This window comes from Euleptes europaea, chromosome 1, assembly GCF_029931775.1.
Source record: "Euleptes europaea isolate rEulEur1 chromosome 1, rEulEur1.hap1, whole genome shotgun sequence".
Lineage (NCBI taxonomy): Eukaryota > Metazoa > Chordata > Lepidosauria > Squamata > Sphaerodactylidae > Euleptes > Euleptes europaea.
In genome coordinates this window covers 10,540,760-10,561,892 of record NC_079312.1, presented here as the reverse complement: position 1 = coordinate 10,561,892, position 21,133 = coordinate 10,540,760, and the positions used below count along the sequence as shown (strand labels likewise).

The 21,133-nt window shown below is 50.2% G+C and overlaps 1 protein-coding gene across 1 annotated transcript; it reads right to left on the bottom strand.

The window, feature by feature from the left end:
• Positions 1 to 242: 242 nt before the first annotated feature.
• LOC130488660 (zinc finger protein OZF-like) lies at positions 243 to 20,909 on the bottom strand. The gene is made up of 6 exons (XM_056862335.1): positions 20,850 to 20,909; positions 18,338 to 18,393; positions 17,776 to 18,011; positions 15,215 to 15,805; positions 423 to 1,018; positions 243 to 338 (listed from the first exon to the last, which is right to left on the bottom strand). The coding sequence occupies exons 1-6, from the start codon at positions 20,907 to 20,909 to the stop codon at positions 243 to 245; spliced, it is 1,635 nt and encodes a 544-aa protein (XP_056718313.1).
• Positions 20,910 to 21,133: the final 224 nt, after the last annotated feature.

Genomic DNA, 21,133 nt, shown 5'->3' with positions numbered 1-21,133 from the left:
CTCCTAGAGTTGCCAACCACCAGCTGGTGGCTGGAGACCTGGCAACCCTATCATTTCCCCCCCCCCCCCCGCGGGAGATCTGCGCCTGGTGTGGTCCCCAAATGATGTTATAAATATGCAAATGGCCCTTGGCAGGAAAAAGGTTCCCCACCCCTGCTCTAGACTGATCCTACATTGAGTAGGGGGTTGGACTAGATGGCCTGTATGGTCTGTATGGCCCCTTCCGACTTCATTCTATGATTCTATGGGTGAATCTTTTGATGTCTAGTAAGGTGGCTATTGTGAGAGAAGCACTTACCACACTCCAAACATTTATATGGCTTCTCCCCTGTATGAATCTTTTGATGTTTATTTAGGTAGCCATTTTGAGAGAAGCACTTTCCACACTCCAAGCATTTATATGGCTTCTCCCTTTTGTGAACTGTTTGATGTAGAGTTAGGTTGCCATTTTGAGAGAAGCATTTTCCACACTCCAAGCATTTATATGGCTTCTCCCCTGTGTGAGTCTTTTGATGAGTAGTTAGACTGCCATTCTGAGAGAAGCATTTTCCACACTCCAAGCATTTATATGGCTTCTCCCCTGTGTGAACCTTTCGATGTACAGTTAGGTGACTATTGTGAGAGAAGTACTTTCCACACTCCAGGCATTTATATGGCTTCTCCCCTGTATGACTCCTTTGATGAGTAGTTAGACTGTTATTCCGAGAGAAGCACTTTCCACACTCCAGGCATTTATATGGCTTCTCCCCTGTGTGAGTCTTCTGATGACTAGTTACACTGTCATTCCGAGAGAAGCATTTTCCACACGCCAAGCATTTATATGGCTTCTCCCCTGTATGAATCTTCTGATGTTTATTAAGGTAGCCATTCTGAGAGAAGCACTTTCCACACTCCAAACATTTATATGGCTTCTCCCCTGTATGAATCTTTTGATGTTCAGTAAGGCGGCCATTCTGAGAGAAGCACTTTCCACACTCCAAGCATTTATATGGCTTCTCCCCTGAGTGTATCCTTTTATGTGTTTTTAGTGTACTACTGCAGCTGAAGTTCTTTCCACATTCCAAACATTTATACATTTTCCAGTATGTTGTAATGGGAAGACATGTTTTAACACCGAAATTGCAGCTCAACCCATTCTTCTCCATCAAACCCTTATGCCTTCTCTTTCTTTTCCGTGTTTCATTTTGGGCAGAGACTTCTGGTTTATTTGTGCTCGGACAGCCAACCAATTCCTTCCTCTTCTTCTCTTTTACTTTCCATTTCCTTCTGCAGTCCTTCTTAGGTACTGTTTGATCCCCAGATTTCACTTCCACCTGCTGATCTTTATCTTTTTCCAAAACTCTCCTTCCTAATTCTTTTCCACTCAGCATCTCCCTCACATCTGCAATTGCATAAGAGAGATAGAAATGAAGTAAGAATGAACCGACCCCCAAAACCAGTAATCAGGTAAAGTCAGTAGTGAATGGCATTTCCTATAATGGATGCCACAGTCCTGGACAAATGTCAGCAAAATTTAACCACACACTAGGATGACTTGGAAAAAGAGAAAAAGATGACCAAAGGAAGGGGCAGAAAGGTGCTCTTGAGACCACATTAAGGTTAGTATTTTTTCTGGTGCTTATTCAGGAAACATACAGAAAGAGAATAGGGAAAGAAATGTTTTTTTTAAAAAAATCATGACAAAAGGAATGAAAGATGGAAAGATGGCCTGAGAACTGTCCGGCTGTGCTCAGCCAGGGCTTTCTCGGCCTTGGCCCAGGACTGATGGGACTCCCTCTCAGAGGAAACCAGGGCCCTATGGGACCTGTCGCAGTTCTGCAGGGCCTGTAAATGCTCTGAGATGCTCTGCCAGGACTATGTTTGAGGGCTGAAATGGTTTACACGAAGCTGGCCTCCCTACCTCCCCCTACATTCTTCCTACCATTGAAGTGGGGGGAGCCTGACCGCCTTTTCAGGTTGGCCAAAGTCCTATTATTGAAACAGAGCACCACTGATGTTATATTTCAATCTGGAACTATGGTTTTTAAATTAATTATGTATTGAATTTATTGTTTTATTATGTTTTAATGATATCATTGATGTTAGTTGCCCTGAGCCTGGCTTTGGCCAGGATAGAGGGCAAGATACAAATCTAAATCTAAATAAAATAAATAAACAAATCTAGAGATTGAAGACAAGGACAGACAAGGTAGCTCTTTCTACAAACTTGGAAAATGATCCAGGCTTGCAGAAAAATCTGGCGAAAAGAAACATTAGGGGTAGAACACCCAAAATGATAGAAGTAGTGCCTGTAACATAAGACACACATGCCTTCAGTGGCCATTGCAAGGCCATCACACAGTACTGTCAGTTTTCAAGCCTTGGTTTCTGTCAGTTAGAGGCACAGGCAGGCAACAGTGCCCAGCCAGCACCACACAACTGGGCCCAGCCTAGCAGCTGAGCAGGCACATTACTAGGCCAGATTTCTCCCAGGTAGAAGGAAAGCTGAAGAAGGGGGGGTATAATGGTAGGTTGGCTGGTAGGTGGGAAAGAGAGACGAATGAACGTAATGGTGAGGAAATGGGGATTGCCACGAGGAAAGAAACTGGTAATAATGTTGGACGGGGGATATGGTGGGACATCAGTTGCCCCCAGAAACCATGCCAACTATTCAAGGAACTGGACCATCCTGGACCAAGGAACCCCCTGACTCCCCACTCCAGCCCGGTGCCATGTGCTTTTAGCATTCAAAGCTATGGTTGGTGGTGAAAAGTGCCACAGCAAACAGAGGATGGGAAATATCTCCCCTCTACAAAACAGCTGCAAAAAAGGCTTATGCGGTCTTATGGTCTATCCACAGAGGCACAACATGTAAATTGAAACATGTCATAGTCTTGCTGTATTCCAAATAGGTCAGGCTGCACCCAGACTACTGTGTGCAGTTCTGGAGGCCTCACTGCAAAAGGGATGTGGACAGAATGGAGTGGGTGAAGAGCAGAGCGACAAGGAGGATCAGGGCCCTGGAGACCAAGCCCTACGAGGATAGGCTGAGGAACTTGGGAATGTTCAGTCAGGAAGAGACTGAGTGGGGACACAATTGCTCTCTTGATGTATTTGAAAGTCTGTCCCATACCCAATAATGGGTATCAATTAGGGACGGAAAGGCTAAATATAATTTTATTTTATCATAAGAGTAGTGCAGCATTTCTCGTTGGAATGGGCCGGGGGGTGATGAGCTCCCCCTTGCTGGCAGTCTAAAAGCAATGGTCAGATGAACATTTGTCTGGGATGATCTAGATTGATCCTGCATTGAGCACAGTTGGAGTAGATGGCATGTTACCCTTTCCAACTCTATGATTCTAACCTAACCAGATATGGTACCTCTCTCCAGATCAGAGCCCTCTTCATTAACACATTTCTCTTTACCACAAGGAAATAATTAATGCTTTCATTTTCAGGCATTGTCATATCTATACCCGTGAGGGCTCTGTTATTTTGTCTGTGATGAATTAAAGTGTGTTCTGAAATTCAACAGGGTCAAAGGAAGATGCCGCCCCCTCCCTTCTCTTCAATGTTCATAATAAAAGGGGAAAGATCCTTACCCAAAGAGGCCACTGTCTCATAACTTTCCTTCATCACTTCCCAGTAGAGTTTCCTTTGGCCTGGATCCAGCAGAACCCATTCCTCCCCAGAGAAGAAGACTGCTACCTCCTTAAAGGACACTGGGGATCTCTGAAAGAGGAAAATATGTCACTGTTGGTCATCGATTCCTGTCCTCCAGTAATCAAGAAAGAAGAAAGGATCCCATTGGACGCTCAGTGTTCAACAGGCAAGCAGCATTTTCAATATATTTTTAACTTAAAATGATGTTTTTTTATGTAACATTTTCCAATTAAAATCTAGTTTCCGCATCAGTTAGTTGAGAAGTAGAAAAACCTTTTGCAATAACGTCATGGCCAACCAGCAGCGAAAGTCTGGGCTGAACGCCAATAACCTTCGAAAAAGGTAAATAACATTGGATCCTTTTCAAGGATGCTTTTAATGGCTTTAAATCCACTCTCTCAACGCCTCCTCTTTCTCTTCCACAGACTTCCTCCCCCCCTCCCCGTTCATGCTGTTGATGAAATCCTCAACTCACCTTTCCTGCAGTGGTGCGAGAGCCAAATTCTCCCTCAAGACGGGGGAAACGAGAAAGAAGACAGGTCTGGTGGAACTGCTCATTCCATACACTTCCTTCTCCACCTTCTGGAAAAACCAGCCCATGAACACCTAGGAAAGGTAGGGTTGACGTCTCTGGTGCTCGCAAGGTCCTTGGGGAAATGTAGTTCCCTGCAACTAGACCCAAACAGAATACAAAACCTGAAGTATTTGGGAATGTGGAAAATAAAGTTTAATTGTTTATTTGTCACTGTGTGGGGCAGCTTCACATGTACATCAATATATAAATCTTTGTTGTTTTCTGAAACCATCTGCTTGGGTGATTTCTGTCCCCTTCAGGCTTCATACAAAACTTACCTCACAGCAGTGACTTTGGGACCCCACAGGGAGGAAAGGCAGTAGGACGTTTGCTATACATTTCATTTTGCCTATAGCCTGCCTGGAAATAATGATCTCTGAGGCTGTTCCTTTGTACAGTATTGCCAGAAAGCAGACATAGAACTGTAAACACTGTGCTGGAAAATTCCTGGAGATTTGGTGCAGCTTCCTACCCTCAGAAAATCTTGTCACTGAAGGGAAGGCTTATACCACAAGAACAAAACTGAAAGCCACACATTTTCCAGCTGATTCTCCCCATGGGGTGGTGCCTCAGGAGGGTCGCAGGCCTTTCCCAGCCTTGCAACCAAAGACCCTCCGGGTTAAACCCTTTTTCAAAAGCCATGGATGGAACTCCAGACTTTCCAGATGCAGAATAGGAGCTCTGCCACTGAGGGAGGAGCATCAAAATGGAAAGGACAAAGAAGAAAATAGGAGCTGCATGGATTTGTTGTTAGCTGCAGTGTTACTGGAGATTGTCCGTCTCTCCCAATCAGAGCCCTCTTGATCAACAGATTGTTCTTTATAGCATGAAATGTTGAATGCTTTCTTTTTCAGATGCTGTAAGATTCCCAGTTGTGGGACCTCCACCCTTTCCTCTGTGGCAAATAAAACTATGTCCACAAATTCAAGAGGGCCAACGGAAGCTGCCACCCTCACCCTTCTCTTCTGCGTTCACAATAAAAGGAAAAAACCCTTACCCAGAGAGGCCACATTCTCAGAATTTTCCTCCATAACTTCCCAGAAGAGTTTTCTTTGGCCTGGATCCAGCAGAGCCCATTCCTCCTCCGTGAAGAACACGGCTACCTCCTCAAGAGACAGCAGGGATCTCTGAAAGAGGACAAGATGGCCCATTTGATCATCTATTCCTGTCCCCAAGCATTCAAGAAATAAAGAATCCCATTGACCAGTCAACTGATTAAAAGAATTATGTACATCAAAATGAAAATTGTATGCGTTGTTTTTCCCCAACCTCTGACAAGTAGAGTATACTGAAAGTTTCCAAGAAATACAAATTCAGAAAATTGCACAGAAGTGGGCTTCTTTCAGTCAAGTCCAATTAAATGGGGGGGGGGGGGAAGACGACCAATTTGACTGTACACCAGGTTCAACAACAGAACTACCTTTCATGGGTAACTGCAAGAAAAATCGTAATTTTGTAGGATTCTGCTTTAAACATCTTTTTCTGCAGAAGCTTTCTGTGCTACTCTTAAGTTTGCATCCATCTTAGCAAATGTTATTTGGCCTAATTTAGGCCATCCTGTCTTTGGTTCTCTTCCCCCCCCCCCAACAAACCCAGGCCCTGTGATCCTCAGGGCTTGGCAGGTGAGAGATGCAGGGTAAAGAACACCCAGCACTCTGCTGCCTAAGAGACTTTCAGATAACTGCGCACTGTGGAGTGGCTGCAGTCTGTACAACACACCTTTCAACTGCAAGGAAGCTACTGCAGTGTCTCAGCAGATGTAGAATTTCATACAATAGAAACTGGTTGAGGCAAAGATTAACACACAGCAGAAGATTTACTAAACGGGGGGGGGGAGAGGTTATTCATATTTAGAATAACAAGATAAAAACTGGAAACCTCGAAATTGGCACCAGCATCAGAATAACTGCGGGTGTTGCAAGTCCAAAAATGTTGGGTATGAATGGAAACATTCTGGTCCAGATTAATTGTGATATGTATAATATTTTTAAATAATTAAAAATGTTTTAATTATGTACCTAATACGCTTGTGTTATTATTTCACGTTACTTTTCCATTTTATTAGATTCCCCCTGTTGATGCCGCACATGAAATGCATTGGGGTTGCAAGAGTGACTACAGAATTTGTTTCCCTTTGCGCCATTTGTTTCTCTGCCTTCGTTTTGCCTGGCTGCAGCCCCCTTCTTTTCTTCCAAAATTAACAACATAAAAATCCCTCTAATATTTTGCTAGGAAAAAGTGAGGCCAGCAGGAAAAGAGGCAGACCCAACAAGAGATGGATGGACTCAACAAAGGAAGCCACAACCCTCAGTTCGCAAGACCTGAGCAAGGCTGTTAAAGATCGGACGTTTTGGAGGACATTGATGCATTGGGTCGCCATGAGTCGGAAGCGACTTAACACACACAATATTTGGCAATGGAAGTGACGGTTCTCTGCAGACGAGCCCAAAAGGAAGAGGCAGGACAGGCGGGGGGGGGGTGAATTAGGTCCCCTCCCTTGACAAACCTGCAGACCAGCGGCCAGTTCAGAGCACTTCTGAGGCTCCTGGGGATCCTACAGCACAGAAAGCAACAGCAGGCACTGGAAATACAAATAGCCAACTGTGGCCAAACGAGCCACGGGGGGGGGGGGGGGCAGAAACTGGCCTCGAGCCCCGCTGGGTCAGATCAAAAGGGTCCGCCCAGCAGTCAAGAGCCAGACGAGCTCAGGCTGGTTGCAGGGAACAAACCAACCCCCACGTGGGTGGGAACACCAACCCCAGCCCTGCTGCAGGAGACCCTCCCCGGACTCACCTCCCCTGCAGACGTGCAGAAGAAGCCCGGTTCTCCCTCCACCCGGGTTGGGGGGCCAGACAGGGGAGAGGCCCCGAGGGACTCCATGTGGGCCAGGTTTCCTTCTGCCGCTCTGGGAAAAGCCTGGCGGAGGCAGACTGGGCCTCAATGGTGCTCGCAGCGCCTTCTGGGAAACGTAGTTCCCTGCAACCACCAGACCCAGGCGGAGGAACAGAGGCCTTTGGAAAGAGGCGGTTTCCTCGCTCCGCTTCTGGGCCTGGGGGGAGCAGCTGCCTCCTCTGACGGCCCCCCCTGCAGGGGAGACCAGCTGGAGAGAGGCTGACAAAGGGACAGAGGGCAACGGGGAAGAAACACTTCCCTGCCCAAAACTTTAGGGTTGGTTGCAGCACTTTGTTCTCCCGCAGGAAGCTTCGCTTTTCCAGGCATTCACCTATGAAAAGGGAGGGTGACCAGGCCCAGGCTGCTCAGGCCTTGCAAACTGAGGGCCGGAGCTTCCCTTATGAAGTCAAGCTGGGTCTTCCTCTTTTCCTGCCGCCTTCCACTTTTCCTAGCCTTATTGTCTTTTCCCGTAACTCTGGTCTTCTCGTGATGCGACCAAAGTACGATGGCCTCCGTTCAGCCATTCTTGCTTCTAGGCTTGACTTGATCCAGAACCCAGTGATTTGTCTTTCTGGCAATCAGCAGCAGGCCTCAAACTCTCCTCCGACATCACATGTCAAAGAATCAGAGAGTGGGAAGGGGCCATACAGACCCCCATCTAGTCCCACCCCCTGGGGCTCAAGGCAGGACCAGCGCAGAGCAGCAGGGCTCCTTGCACATTTCCCACTCGTAACTCCTTTTAGCCTGAGAAATGTTTACACGACCCCGGGTATAGAGGTATATAAAATAGGTATACAAACCAAACATGTACTGATAATAAATCATAAAGAAATTTACTTTAAAACAATTATTTGGTATACATATAACTTTTTCACAACCCCCACATGAGACCCACAGTTTAAGAAGCTTTGGCCTAGACAGAGCATCCCTGACAAGGGTTTGTCCCACGACAGCTCAGAGACGGTCAGAGAGGGGGAAGCTCACCAGCTTCTTAGGTAGCTGTTTCCACTGCTGAACAACTCTGACTGTGAAATGTTTTTCCTAATATCCAGCCGATACCTTGCAGCCCGAGGAGCCCCGTGGTGCAGAGTGGTAAGCTGCCGTACTGCAGTCCAAGCTCTGCTCATGACCTGAATTCGATCCCAATGGAAGTTGGTTTCAGGTAGCCGGCTCAAGGTCAACTCAGCCTTCCATCCTTCCGAGGTCGGTCAAATGAGCACCCAGCTTGCTGGAGGTAAAGGGAAGACGACTGGGGAGGGCACTGGCAAACCACCCCGTAAACAAAGTCTGCCTACTAAACGTTGGGATGTGATGTCACCCCATGGGTCAGGAATGAGCCGGTGCTTGCACAGGGGGACCTTTACCTTTTTACTTACCTTGCAGCCCATAATGGAAACCCGTTATTGCGAGTCCTATCTTCCACCTCCAAAAGGAACAGGTCCCTGCCTTCCTCTAAGTGACTGCCCTTCAAATACTTAGAGAAATCATGTCCCCCCTCAAACTTCTCTTCTCCAGACTGAACGTTCCCAGGTCCCTCAGCCTTTCCTCGTAGGGCAGGTTCATGGAAAGAAAGCTCCCGGCAAAGAAAGCAGAGTATATGTTTCCAGACAGCCTTGACCACCCAATAAATCTAGGATTTTCCCAGAGCAATTCTAAGCAGGTCTGTGAGAGTCCCAACCAAGCTGTGCTAACTTCGCAAAATCACTTGCTCAGACTTAGATGCAGAAACAAAGGATTTATTGAAGGCTTCAGATGGTACAAGGCAGACACGAGTTAAAAGTTGCAAGTGAGCTTACTATCAGGGTTACAGAATATATCTCCTACAGGGCACTAGGGTTCACACCTCTGTTATGGGAAGCTACAAGATAGATTGGTACAATACAGACATCAAACGGTCCCTGAGAGACTGTTAGGGTTATCAGATCTTCAAGGCCGAATCTGGCCCGAGGGAGTGAATACAGAAAGCGTGGCAGGGGAGGGGAAGGCGGCACCTGGGACTGACGGATGTGGCGCCTGAACCCAGGAAAGCGTTGGAAGGTGTGAACTGCTTTTACGAGTTCAAAGAAAGCTGGGGTGAAGGATAGACAAAGAGGAGTCAGAGATACATGGCTCTCACATTCTGCCTCCCTTAAGGCCCCCCTCCCGCAAGGTCGGGCGGACGAGGCTTATCAGGGTAAGCACAATGGAATTCATGAACCAAACGAGGAGCAGCCATGTGGGGGCTGCCACCCATTCATCATGTGCAGGACCCAGATGTTTCCAACGTACCAGATAGAACAATTTCCCTTTCTTCCATTTGGAGTCTAAAACCTTGGACACTTCCAAATGTGTCTCCCCGCCCACAACCGTAGGAATTTCCAGCTTGGGGGGGGGAGTGGAACTGAGGCGCAGCCACGTACGGTTTGAGCAAGCTGATATGAAAGACGGGGTGAACGCCTCGAAGGGACTTTGGGAGTTTCAACTCCACTGTGACTTCATTGATAACCCGGGATATGGGAAAAGGCCCTACATATCGATCGCTTAGCTTTTTGCAGGGTCGGAGGGAGCGTAGGTTCTTGGTGGAGAGGTAAACCTGCTCCCCTACTTTGAGTTCCCACCCCGGGGCCCAATGCTTATCGGCCTGGTCCTTGTACTTGCGCTTGGCCCTTTCGAGGTTCTTCTGCAGCCAGGGCCAAGTGGACCGGACTACCTGTATCCAATCCTGGATCTCCTGAACCTCCTCGAGTTCAGGGGTGATGGTGGTGGAGCCGAAAGGGCCGAAGTCCTTCCCGTACACCACCTGGAAAGGGCTAAAACCAGTGGAGGAGTGGGGGGCATTGTTGTAGGCATACTCGGCAAAAGGCAACAGGTCTACCCAATCGTCCTGGTGGTAATTGACATAACAGCGGAGGTAGCACTCAACTACAGCATTTACCCGTTCAGTTTGACCATCAGTCTGTGGATGGTAGGCAGAAGAGAGACCTTGTTCCCCAACCCCCATTAATTTCAGGAAGGCTCGCCAGAACTTGGCGACGAACTGGACCCCCCTGTCGGAGAGTACCTTCCTGGGGATCGAGTGAAGTCTTAGGACGTGGTTGACAAACATTTTGGCCAACATCTGGGCCGAGGGGAGCCCGGCACAGGGAACAAAGTGGACCTGTTTAGAGAAAAGATCCGTGATCACCCACAGAACCGTTTTACCCCGACTGAGTGGGAGGTCGGTAATAAAGTCCATGGCGATTACTTCCCAGGGTCTGGTAGGCGTTTCTAAAGGTTTCAAAAGCCCCGGGGGTTTCCCCATCCTCTTTTTGGCCGTGGCGCAGATGGGGCAGCTGCGAACGTACAGTTCCACATCAGCCCGCATACCGGGCCACCAAAACTGCCGCCTCACCAAATGCAGAGTTTTTACGAACCCAAAGTGACCCGCAAGTTTGGCCCCATGGACCAGCCCAAGGACCTCCTTGCGAAGAGATTCAGGGACGTAGAGTTTACCCCCTTGTACCCACCAAGAGTCCTGCCGCTCCATGCCGGAGGGGAGAGTCTGCTGCTCCGCCTCCTTCAGAGAAGCGTCCCGGAGCCGTTGCTGAAAGGCTTCCGGAACACCTCTGAGCAGGGGGCTTTCCGGTTGGCGGGCTTGGGACCGGGTGGTCACGGCCAGTCCTGGAACCTCCCCCCGTTGCTCGGGGGTGAACAGGGAGTCCACAGGTCGGTCAAAGTCGTTGCGATACTGGGGAAGTCGGGACAGGGCATCCGCCAGGGCATTCTCTTTTCCGGGTACATGCTTAAGGGTGAAACGGAACTTCGCAAAAAATTGAGCCCACCGAATTTGTTTAGCGTTGAGCTTTCTCGCCCCCTTGAGAGCCTCAAGATTTTTGTGGTCGGTACACACCTCAAAAGGAGACTCTGCCCCCTCCAAGAAATGTCTCCAGATGGTGAGAGCGTGCTTGACAGCCGCCGCTCCTTCTCCCAAATAGCCCAGTTGATTTCGGACTGGGAAAACTTTTTGGAGAAGTAGGCGCACGGTTTCAAAACCCCATTCTCGTCCCGCTGCAGGAGAGCCCCCCCATGGCCACATCAGAGGCGTCCACCTGGACCACGAACGGCCTGTTGCAGTCCGGGTGGGCCAGCACTGGCTCGGACGAAAAGAGTCGCTTGAGCGTCTCGAAAGCCTGTTGGCAGGGCGGAGACCATTGCAAACATGCGGAGGGCAGAGCGGCGTTTGCTCCCTTCCCCTTGGTGCGCAAAAGGGAAGTAAGGGGAAGGGCCACCTGAGCAAAATTGGGGATGAAGTTTCGGTAGAAATTGGCAAACCCCAAAAACTGTTGTAGTTGTCTACGAGTAGTGGGAGGTTCCCAGTCCCTTACCGCCCGAACCTTTTCGGGGTCCATTTCTAAACCCTGGTGGGAAATCACATAGCCTAAGAAAGTGATGGAGGGTTGATGGAATGCACATTTGGAGACCTTAGCAAATAATTTGTGCTCCCGCAGCCGCTGGAGAACATCGCGCACCAGCCGGACGTGCTCTTCCATGGTCTCAGAGTAAATGAGAATATCGTCTAAAAATACCACCACCCCCCGAAACAACAAGTCATGTAACACCTCATTAATTAATTGCATGAATACACTCGGAGCCCCGGAAAGTCCGAACGGCATCACCAAATATTCAAACATGCCAAAACAACTTGAAAAGGCCGTCTTGGATTCGTCCCCCTCCTTTATGCGGATGCGGTGGTAGGCCTCCACCAAATCCAATTTGGTGAAGATTCGGCCTCCCTTCAATTGTGCTAGAAGGTCTGGAATGAGAGGGAGGGGGTAAGCATTAGACTGAGTGACAGCGTTCAGTCTACGAAAGTCAATACACAGTCTCAGGTCTCCCGTCTTTTTCTTGACAAAGAAAGCGGGAGCGGAATACGGAGCCTTAGAAGGGCGGATGAAACCCCTTGCCAGGTTTGTGTCCAGGTAGTCCCGCAACACCGCCTTCTCATTGGGACTCATGGGGTAAACTTTCCCCTTGGTTAATTTGCTATCTCCCACAATCTCAATAGCGCAGTCGGTTTCCCGGTGCGGGGGTAGTTCATCACATTCCCGTACATCAAACACGTCCGCAAACTGGGAATACTCGGAGGGCAGCTGGGGTGGGGTAGCAACGGGCATGGGGGACCCCACCAAGGCGGCAGCCGGAGTGCAGAGCACTCGGTCCTTATCGTGCAATTCACAGGGGTCCTCGGGGAAAGTGAGTGTCCGTTTTACCCAGTCAATGGATGGGTTGTGGCCCTGTAACCAATTCATTCCAAGCACTACGGGGGCGACTATGGGGGCGATGGTAAAGTAGAGTCGTTCCCAATGTTCCCCCACGGCCATGACCACCGCAGTGGTGCGGTGAGTGACGGGCCCCTTTTTAAAGTCACTACCGTCCATTTGAGAAAAGCGGAGGGGGTCTGGGAGCCGCTTGCGCCTGACACGCAATTTCTTGGCCGCTTCTTCGCTTATTAAGGTGCGGGCGCAGCCAGAGTCCACTAGAGCGGGGAATTCAAACACAGGACCCCCTTTGGGCAGGGAAAGGTGGACCCTAATATAAACATTGTCTTCCTGGGCGCTTACCATCAATGGAGCTCCTTGCACAATTGTCGGAGCGGTCTGCTGAGGAGCCCCCTTTACAGCAGACCGGCGGCGTTTTTTGCCAACACTTCCCACTCCTCCTCTTTGCTGGACGAGGGAGACGTGGTAGTTGTAATCCGTGACTTGGACGAGTCAAAGCTTCGTTTATAATCCCGGGTCCCGATGGACCGGCTGAGGTGGAGGATCCGCCCTGGGTGCGCGCGTGCAACGCGGAGGGCGCGCTCCGACGGCTAGGGGCGCCGCTCCGGCGGCGAGGTTGGCCTTCTGCCGGGGCCTTCTCTGGTTCAGCCGTGGTCAGGCGAGGAGGGGCCGGACGTCCGGAGCGAGACGGGCATTGAGAGGCGAAGTGTCCCTTTCCTCCGCAAACTAGGCAGACGCCGCTTTCGAAGCGTTTGCGGCGTTCGGCCATTGAGGGGCCGCCGCCACCCTGAGGCCGGGGATCCCTGGTGCCACCGGGTGGTCTGTCCCCCCGAGGTTTGAGGTCGCGCCCAGTGCGTTGTTTGGACAAGGTCAGGAGTTGCTTCAGATTCTCAATATCGGCAGCATGGCGCACCCAACCCTCGACGTCCGGGGGGTTACCTTGCATGAAGGCCCAGTGCTGCAGATCCAGGTTCAGTCCCTCTCTGAAGCACTGTACACGAGTAGCTTCGCTCCAGTCCAAAATTCTACTAGACAGCGACTGAAACTCGCTCGCATACTGCGCCACCGATTTAGTCCCTTGGCGCAGTTGCATCAGGGTAGCTTTGGCTCGTTCCCCCAGGTTCGGGTCCTCGAACCGATTTCGGAGTGCCACCATAAAGTCATCTAGACTCCGTAGCACAGGGGAGCGAAGCTCGTACTGTAACACCATCCAAGCGGCCGCCTCACCTTGAAGGAGAGAGGCCACATATTGGACCTGAGATTCTTCGGAGGTAAAGGTCCGGCCCTGCTCCCGCATAAAAATGTCCACTTGCACCATAAAGAAAGTCAGTTGGTCCCCCGACCCATCATACGTGATCTTCAGGTCACGGCGGGCCGGAGTAGCGGGAGGGGCGGGTGGAGCGGCCGGTGTCCCGTCCGGGGTTTCACCTGAGGGGGCTTGTACCTTCAACGCATCCAATGCGTGGGCCATGTCGAACATCAAGGCTTGCATGGTATCCATACGTTCAATCAAACCCTGGCGCTCCTCTTGCCACCGCTTTCGCTCCTCGTCCATCTGGTGAAGCATCAGTGCTTCCTTCCGCGCGGGGTCGTCCTCAAACCCCATGCTGGGGACCGCCGTCCGGCGCGCCCGCGACTCGGTCCGGGAGAGCGACCATCCCCAGGGAGAGTCCAGCCAGGAATTAAAGGTGGTTTTGGGTCTTGTGCCCAAATCCGGGACCTGGTTGGGTCCGCTCGGTACCTTCCGCTTGGGGTCCCTCTCCAGGGGTTGGGGATCGGGTAGCTCCGGAGCCACGGGTTCCTTCGGTTGCTCGGGTGAAGAAGGTGTCTCCTCCTCGTCTCGCATGACTGTCCGGAAGGGTACAGGCGTAGAACGAAGAGGCAAGGACTTGCAACTTAATGTGAAAGTCCCAACCAAGCTGTGCTAACTTCGCAAAATCACTTGCTCAGACTTAGATGCAGAAACAAAGGATTTATTGAAGGCTTCAGATGGTACAAGGCAGACACGAGTTAAAAGTTGCAAGTGAGCTTACTATCAGGGTTACAGAATATATCTCCTACAGGGCACTAGGGTTCACACCTCTGTTATGGGAAGCTACAAGATAGATTGGTACAATACAGACATCAAACGGTCCCTGAGAGACTGTTAGGGTTATCAGATCTTCAAGGCCGAATCTGGCCCGAGGGAGTGAATACAGAAAGCGCGGCAGGGGAGGGGAAGGCGGCACCTGGGACTGACGGATGTGGCGCCTGAACCCAGGAAAGCGTTGGAAGGTGTGAACTGCTTTTACGAGTTCAAAGAAAGCTGGGGTGAAGGATAGACAAAGAGGAGTCAGAGATACATGGCTCTCACAAGGTCTACATGGAAGGGAGTCCCATTTTACTTAATGGAGCTTACTCCTAGGAAAATGTCCTTAGGCCTGCACACTTCGTGATCCATTGCTATACGTGGAGGTCCCCCACGCACCCCATTGCAGACAAACTTGAATGTTTCCAAGGCTAATATTTAGATGAGTGCCATGGACAAAGTCCATGATCTGAGACATATTCTTTTCGAAGCCTTTGACCATGACAGAGGGATCTGTCCCCATCTCAAATCATGTGTTCAGAATGGCAAACAGTTTGGTTCTGTCGTTGCTGCCAGGAATGATATGCACAGTCTTGGCGGGGGCTTCTTTTTTAACATTTTATTTCCTCTTAAATTAATGTTGTACTTTTTTCCGTTGGATTTCGATGTACCTTGTTGCCCAAAGCTGGTGGGCAGGGGTCGTGTGGGTTCTCTCATGTACCACAAGGGTCGACCTGGTGCTAAAGCTTTTACCACAACATGCACATTGGAAAGGTTTCTCTCCCGTGTGGACTCGCCAATGAGTAAGGAGGTGCGATTTCTGGCTAAAGCCCTTCCCACAGTCTGGACATTTATGTGGCTTCTCCCCGGTGTGGATTCTCTGGTGGCTATTCAGATTTGTTTTCTGGCTGAAGCTTTTCCCACAATCTTGGCATTTGTGCGGCTTCTCTCCTGTGTGGGTTCTCTCATGGGCAACAAGGGTGGACCAGCCACCAAAGCTTTTCTCACAGTGTGAGCATTTGTATAGCTTCTCCTCTGTGTGGGTTATCAAGTGTCCAGTAAGAAGGGAGCTCAAGCTGAAGGTTTTTCCACAGACAAAACACTTATAGGGCTTGTCCCCTGTATGCAGTCTCTGATGGTTCGTCAGCTGGGATTTGTTACTGAAACTTTTCCCACAGTCTGAACACTTGTGCAGTTTCTCTAAAGCATGGGTGTTTTCGCGGGCAATCAGAACCGATCGCAGACTGAAACTTTTCCCACACTGTGAGCACTGAAACGGCTTCTCTCCGGTGTGAATTCTCTGATGACTATTAAGATGAGCCTTCTGGCTGAAGCTTTTCCCGCAGTCCGAGCATTTGTGTGGCTTATCTCCCGTGTGGGTCCTCTCATGAGCTAGAAGAACAGACATGAAACTGAAGATTTTACCACATTCCGCTCTCCCACCAAGGATCCCTGCCTGGAAAAGGTTCCTGCTGTGGCATTTTGCATAAAGCTCTCTCAACCTGCTTTGTGTTGCATTCAGTAACTTTTCAACTGGCGGCCCGACAACAGATTCAGAAGCAAGATTTGGGAAAACTGATTTTGTATGTGTATGGGGGGTGTTAAAAATGTTGCCTCTCCTAATAGATTGGGGCCGTTCCCGATTACAAAAAAGCCGCAACACATTCAGCAATATTCATTTTCCAGATAGACTCTCACAATTGTGGACCAAGAGTATGGGTTGGCATTGTCTTCCATGTAGAAGCAATGATCAAAGGTTCACCACAGATTTTCTCCAGTCTCTATGCAGACTCTTAATGCATTGTGGGAATTTCCTCTCCCAACTCCTTGGATAAGCTCTTCCTTTTCTTATCTATCTACAGTAACCTCAGACCCGAAAGAAAGGGTTTTCTCTCTCCCCCTTTCACTCTCGCTCTAGGCTCTCCACCTACCAACTCTTATTTATTTGTTTATTTAGAATATTACAGTCCCTCCTTTTGAGGGTCCTGCTTGAGATAGCTCTTAAAAATCACAATATTAAAACACAAGCCATTGGACATAAGCAGTACAAAAACGATCCATAACATCACTAAAAAGCACTATACGCCAGCTGTGACTTGATGAGAGAACTTTAAGAGCTGTGACTAGCCAAAGGTCACTCAGTGTGTAGGACTGGGGAAACAAATCCAGTTCACCAGATTAGCCTCCACCGCTCAGGTGGAGGAGCGGGGAATCAAATCCGGTTCTCCAGATCAGAGTCCACCAATCCAAACCACCGCTCTTAGCCACTACACCATGCCAGCTCTCATCTAGTTAGCGCGGGAGAAAGGATCCCACCTGGCAAAAGGACAGGAAACTTATTCTCATAACCCTGGCAATCACCCTCCAGATCAGCTGGCCACAGGGATGTTTCTCTACTGTGAAGGGAAAAAAACTCCGTCATTGGCTCCAGCTGAACCCAGAAGCTAAACTGACCCCAGAACGTGTGTGTGTGTGTGTGTTAAAGATGACCGTTGTCCTGTGCTCTTTCTCCCCCCCTTGTAATTTCTGGCCAGCTGCAGTGTAGACAGGAATGATGGTGAGGTCATGCTTACCCCCACATGTACTGAGTAGAAAATAGGGTTGCCAACCTCCAGTGGGAGCTCGGCCATCTTCAATTATAACTGGTCTCCAGACAACCGAGATCAGTCCTCCAGGAGAAAAGGGCTGTTTTGGAGGGTGGACTCTATAGCATTATACCCTGCTAAGGTCTCTCCCCACAATCTGCCCTTCCCAAGCTCCCCCCCCCCGCCCCAAATCCCCAGGAGTTTTCCAGCCCAGAGTTGGGAACCCTAGTAGGAAATGGGAATGAAAGCCTAGGCCAGGGGTGTCAAACTCATTTGTTAGGAGGGCTGGATAGGACATCAATGGCTCTTGGTCGGGCTGGGCCATGTGCACGTAAGTAAATAAATAAATTCCACAAAAAGAAAGGGAGAGAGAGAGAGGGAGGGGAAGGAAGGAAGGAAGGAAGGAAGGAAGGAAGGAAGGAAGGAAAAGACGAAGAGAAAAACCTCCCACACACACCCCCGGCCACATCAGTGGCCCGCAGCCCAGCAGCCACAGCAAAGCGCCCCCCCCCCACTCCAGGCCGCCCCAGTGGCCCCGCGGGCCGGATAAAAGCCCTCTGGTGGCCGGATCCGGCCCGCGGCCGCATGTTTGACACCCCTGGCCTAGGCCAACATTGACAACATATTTTTTGCCTGCAGTCTTTGCTCCTTTCCTATCATAACAACATACTGACGTATAATCCCCCCCCCCCCCCGCGGCTGGTTCCATGCCCAGGAAAACCTCTGAGGGCTGATTTTTATTTTAGCAGCTTATTTGGAGGTCATTTGGACTCCCACCCTGGTTTAGCAGAGTGGAGCGGGGATGAAACTCATGCACTCGCTTCTCTGCTGATGTAGCCGCTCCCTGCCTCCGCAGGAAGTCCTCGGCCAACACTACCGCCTGGGCGCACGTCTTCGCTCTGTGCTCCCTCAGCCAGCTCTGGATCTGCAAGTGTGAGGACTCGACTGTCTTCAGGAACTCTTGCCACTGTGTTTCCCAATGGTGCGCCAGACCATCCTCTAGTTCCTGGATCCTGAGGAGGGTGGGTTTTGGGGATGGGAGGGACCTCAGCGGGGTACAATGCCATGGAGTCCGCTCTGTCTGAAGTCTGGCAATCAGTTGTAATCCCGGGAGATCTCCAAGCTCCACTCGGAGGTTGGCAACCCGAGCTTAAACCTCAAACCTTGATACGTTGTTGGTCAGGTGCTGGGGAGGGGGCCCCAGTTGGGATTCAGTGCATACCTAGCAGAGGAGATCAAAATAAACATCCAATGCCAAGGTCTGGAGAGCATAGCAGTATCAATGGCATCCGCAAAAATGCAGTCAGCATCCACCCGTCATGGCACAGACATCCCTGACCTGCAGAGATGGAAGCGGCCAACCAGGGTGCCCTGATGCAGCCGCAGATGGGCACACTGTTGCCCACAGGAAGGACACAGCAAGAGGGTGACAAGGCATGAATGGGAAGGGGCAGGATGAAGACCCACCAGGGAGCTCTGCGGAGGCAGGTTCGAGTCCTCCCCTCCTACAGCTGTGTTCTTTATGGCAAAGCAGACTCATAAAGAAGGAAACGTGGTTGTCCCAACCACGTTACCTCTGGCCCAGGCCTCTGTAGATCACAAGTCAGGGGCGGCCCTGATGGAAAGCCAGAGTCATTCTCTTTTTTGTAGAGATTCAGGTGGGTGAATGCGAGTGAGATGAGGGAAACCAGTTTTTTGCCACCTGAAATGAACCTGCCTTTCCCTGAGGTAGACCCTTGGTCTACCTGATGTAGATGCCAGGGACTTCTGCATGCCAAGCAGCTGCTCTGCCACTCAGCCACAGCCCCTCCTTGCTAGGGGCCAATAGTAGGAGAGGAATTGGGCCTGTGCGGCCCTGCTTGCATGTCTTCGGGGGGTTGTCTGATGGACCCATCAGAAAACGGATGCTGGATCAGAGGGCCCTTTGGTCTCACTCAGCACGGCTGCTCTTCCCCTCACAAAGCTCTGGAGTTCACAGGGCAGGTTTCAGCCACCCGTTCTCCTCTTACAGATGACTGAAGTGGGTGGGCTGCATTTAAAGCTCTGCCTGCCCCCTTCCCCTGCGGTTGCCAACTGCCTGGAGAGAAAATGTCCTGACCTTTTAACACCTGTCATTTACCTGGCAAGGTGATCTCTCTCCATTCTAGGGAAAGCTTCAGCTGCACATTTCCCCACATTGCGTGTGTGTGTACGTGTGTGTGTGTAAAGTGCCGTCAAGTCGCAGCCGACTTATGGTGACCCATTGGGGGGTTTTCATGGCAAGAGACTAACAGAGGTGGTTTGCCAGTGCCTTCCTCTGCACAGCAACCCTGGTATTCCTTGGTGGTCTCCCATCCAAATACTAACCATTTCCCATTACGCCTCTGTAAAAGGGACAGGATGTTTTCCTCCAGGCCGGCTGGCAACCCTGCCCCTCACCTAACTTGTATATTTGTAAATAAGCAAATACTGGAAAGGCCTTGCCTGTTAATCCTCTACACAAGGAAGCCGCTGTGTAAAGCAGGATCAAGGTTGCCAGCTCCGGGTTGGGATACACCTGGAGCTTCAATGGGGTGTGATGCCATGAAGTCCCCCTCCAAAGAGCCGTTTTCTCCAGGGGAACGGCTTTCTGTCACCTGGAGATGAGTTGTAATAGCAGATCTCCAGGCCCCACCTGGAGCTCGGCAACCCCAGCTGGGGACTGAAACGGCCCCCACATCTTGCCAGTGGGAAGAGAAGGATTCTGTTGGTCTCTTGCTGGTTGCTCAGTCCTTAGTGGGCTGGCAGCTTATTGGCCTGGGCCCGGCTGACCCCAAGAGCGGCCCTGGGAGTTGGGGTGACTAAAGCAGGATCCAAGGACAACTGAGGCAAACACCGTTCCTTCCAACACTGGAAGAAAACGCAAGGTCGCTTTATCCTCCTTTAATCCCTGTTTTAGCCAGAATCGAACGTACATTAGGCGAAACGCGTGCGTTCGATCCTGGCTGAAACAGGGATTAAAGGAGGATAAAGTGCCCGTGCGATTTCGCCCATTGTCTCCCTTGCAGGCAGTGGAGAGGTGATGATGAGCCGTGGTCTTTGCAGGAGTGGAAACGGATGCTGTCCCCACCTTATGGAGAACCGGGTTTGATTCCCCTCTCCTCCACATGAGCAGCGGAAGCTAAACTGGTGAACTGGACTTGTTTCCCCACTCCTACACACGAAGCTAGCTCGGTGACCTTGGGCTAGTCGCGCTCTCTCAGCCCCACCTACCTCACAGGATGTCTGTTGTGGGGAGGGGAAGGTGATTGTAAGCTGGTTTGATTCTTCCTTAAGTGGTAGAGAAAGTCAGCAAATAAAAACCAACTCTTCCTCTTCTCTTCAGAATGGAGCTGCTTCAAGGGGTCTGAGCGACAGGTGGTTGGGTAGGAGTTAAGGATTAACTAAGTTATGCCTGCCACAGACAGATGGACAGACAGAGCCTTTTATTTATGTACATGCAAAAATGGGAGGGGTACGTCCACTAAAAAAACAACAACCCTTTTTGACTCATGTGAAAGTGTACTTTTCAGACATGGGATTCGTTGCAGTTGCCTGTGACTTCTGTCAACACAAACATTTGGGGTAGAAAAAGTCCTACCATACCCAAAATACATCGGAACTTGGCTTGATGGATATTGCAAAGGAAATACTTTTGACATTTTTTGTGGGTTTGTTTCAAATTACAAGTATTAGCTATCTAATAACAATTGCTTGCAAACACCACAGGGTCAGGCAGCCAGCCCACCAGCGACCTTCATTACACAGGAGAAATCAAAATTCGGAGTCACCTGTGCTGCAATGTCACTTCTGGAGAAAACCCGAGTTTCTAGCAATTCCTACAGCTAACCGACATCATTTCCAGGTTTCCCCCAGAAGTAATACCCTGGTGTCGATAACGCTTCGTTCCCCATGTCCTTCCCCTGAAGCTCCCGCTGGCGGCCGTTTCAAATATCATGCATTTCAGATTTAGCACGTAACGTAGAGATTCAGTTTTAACAAATATACTGATAACAATTATATGCAACCATTTTATAGTCTCCCATTTCCTCCTCTCCCTGCTTCAGCCCGGGTTCAAGGGCCGCTTCAGGCAGGGGCCCTTTCCCATAGTCCTTTTCAGCCGCGTCCAGCCTTTGCC

Bases quoted from the DNA above. Each gene is read 5' to 3' on its own strand.
- LOC130488660 (XM_056862335.1), bottom strand. From the start codon at position 20,909: ATGGGGAACGAAGCGTTATCGACACCAGGGTATTACTTCTGGGGGAAA. The intron at 18,394-20,849 runs GTCGGTTAGCTG...TGTGGGCAACAG, and splicing joins GGGGGAAACCTGGAAATGAT to TGTGCCCATCTGCGGCTGCA. The intron at 1,019-15,214 runs ATTGGCGAGTCC...CACTAAAAACAC, and splicing joins GAAATCGCACCTCCTTACTC to ATAAAAGGATACACTCAGGG.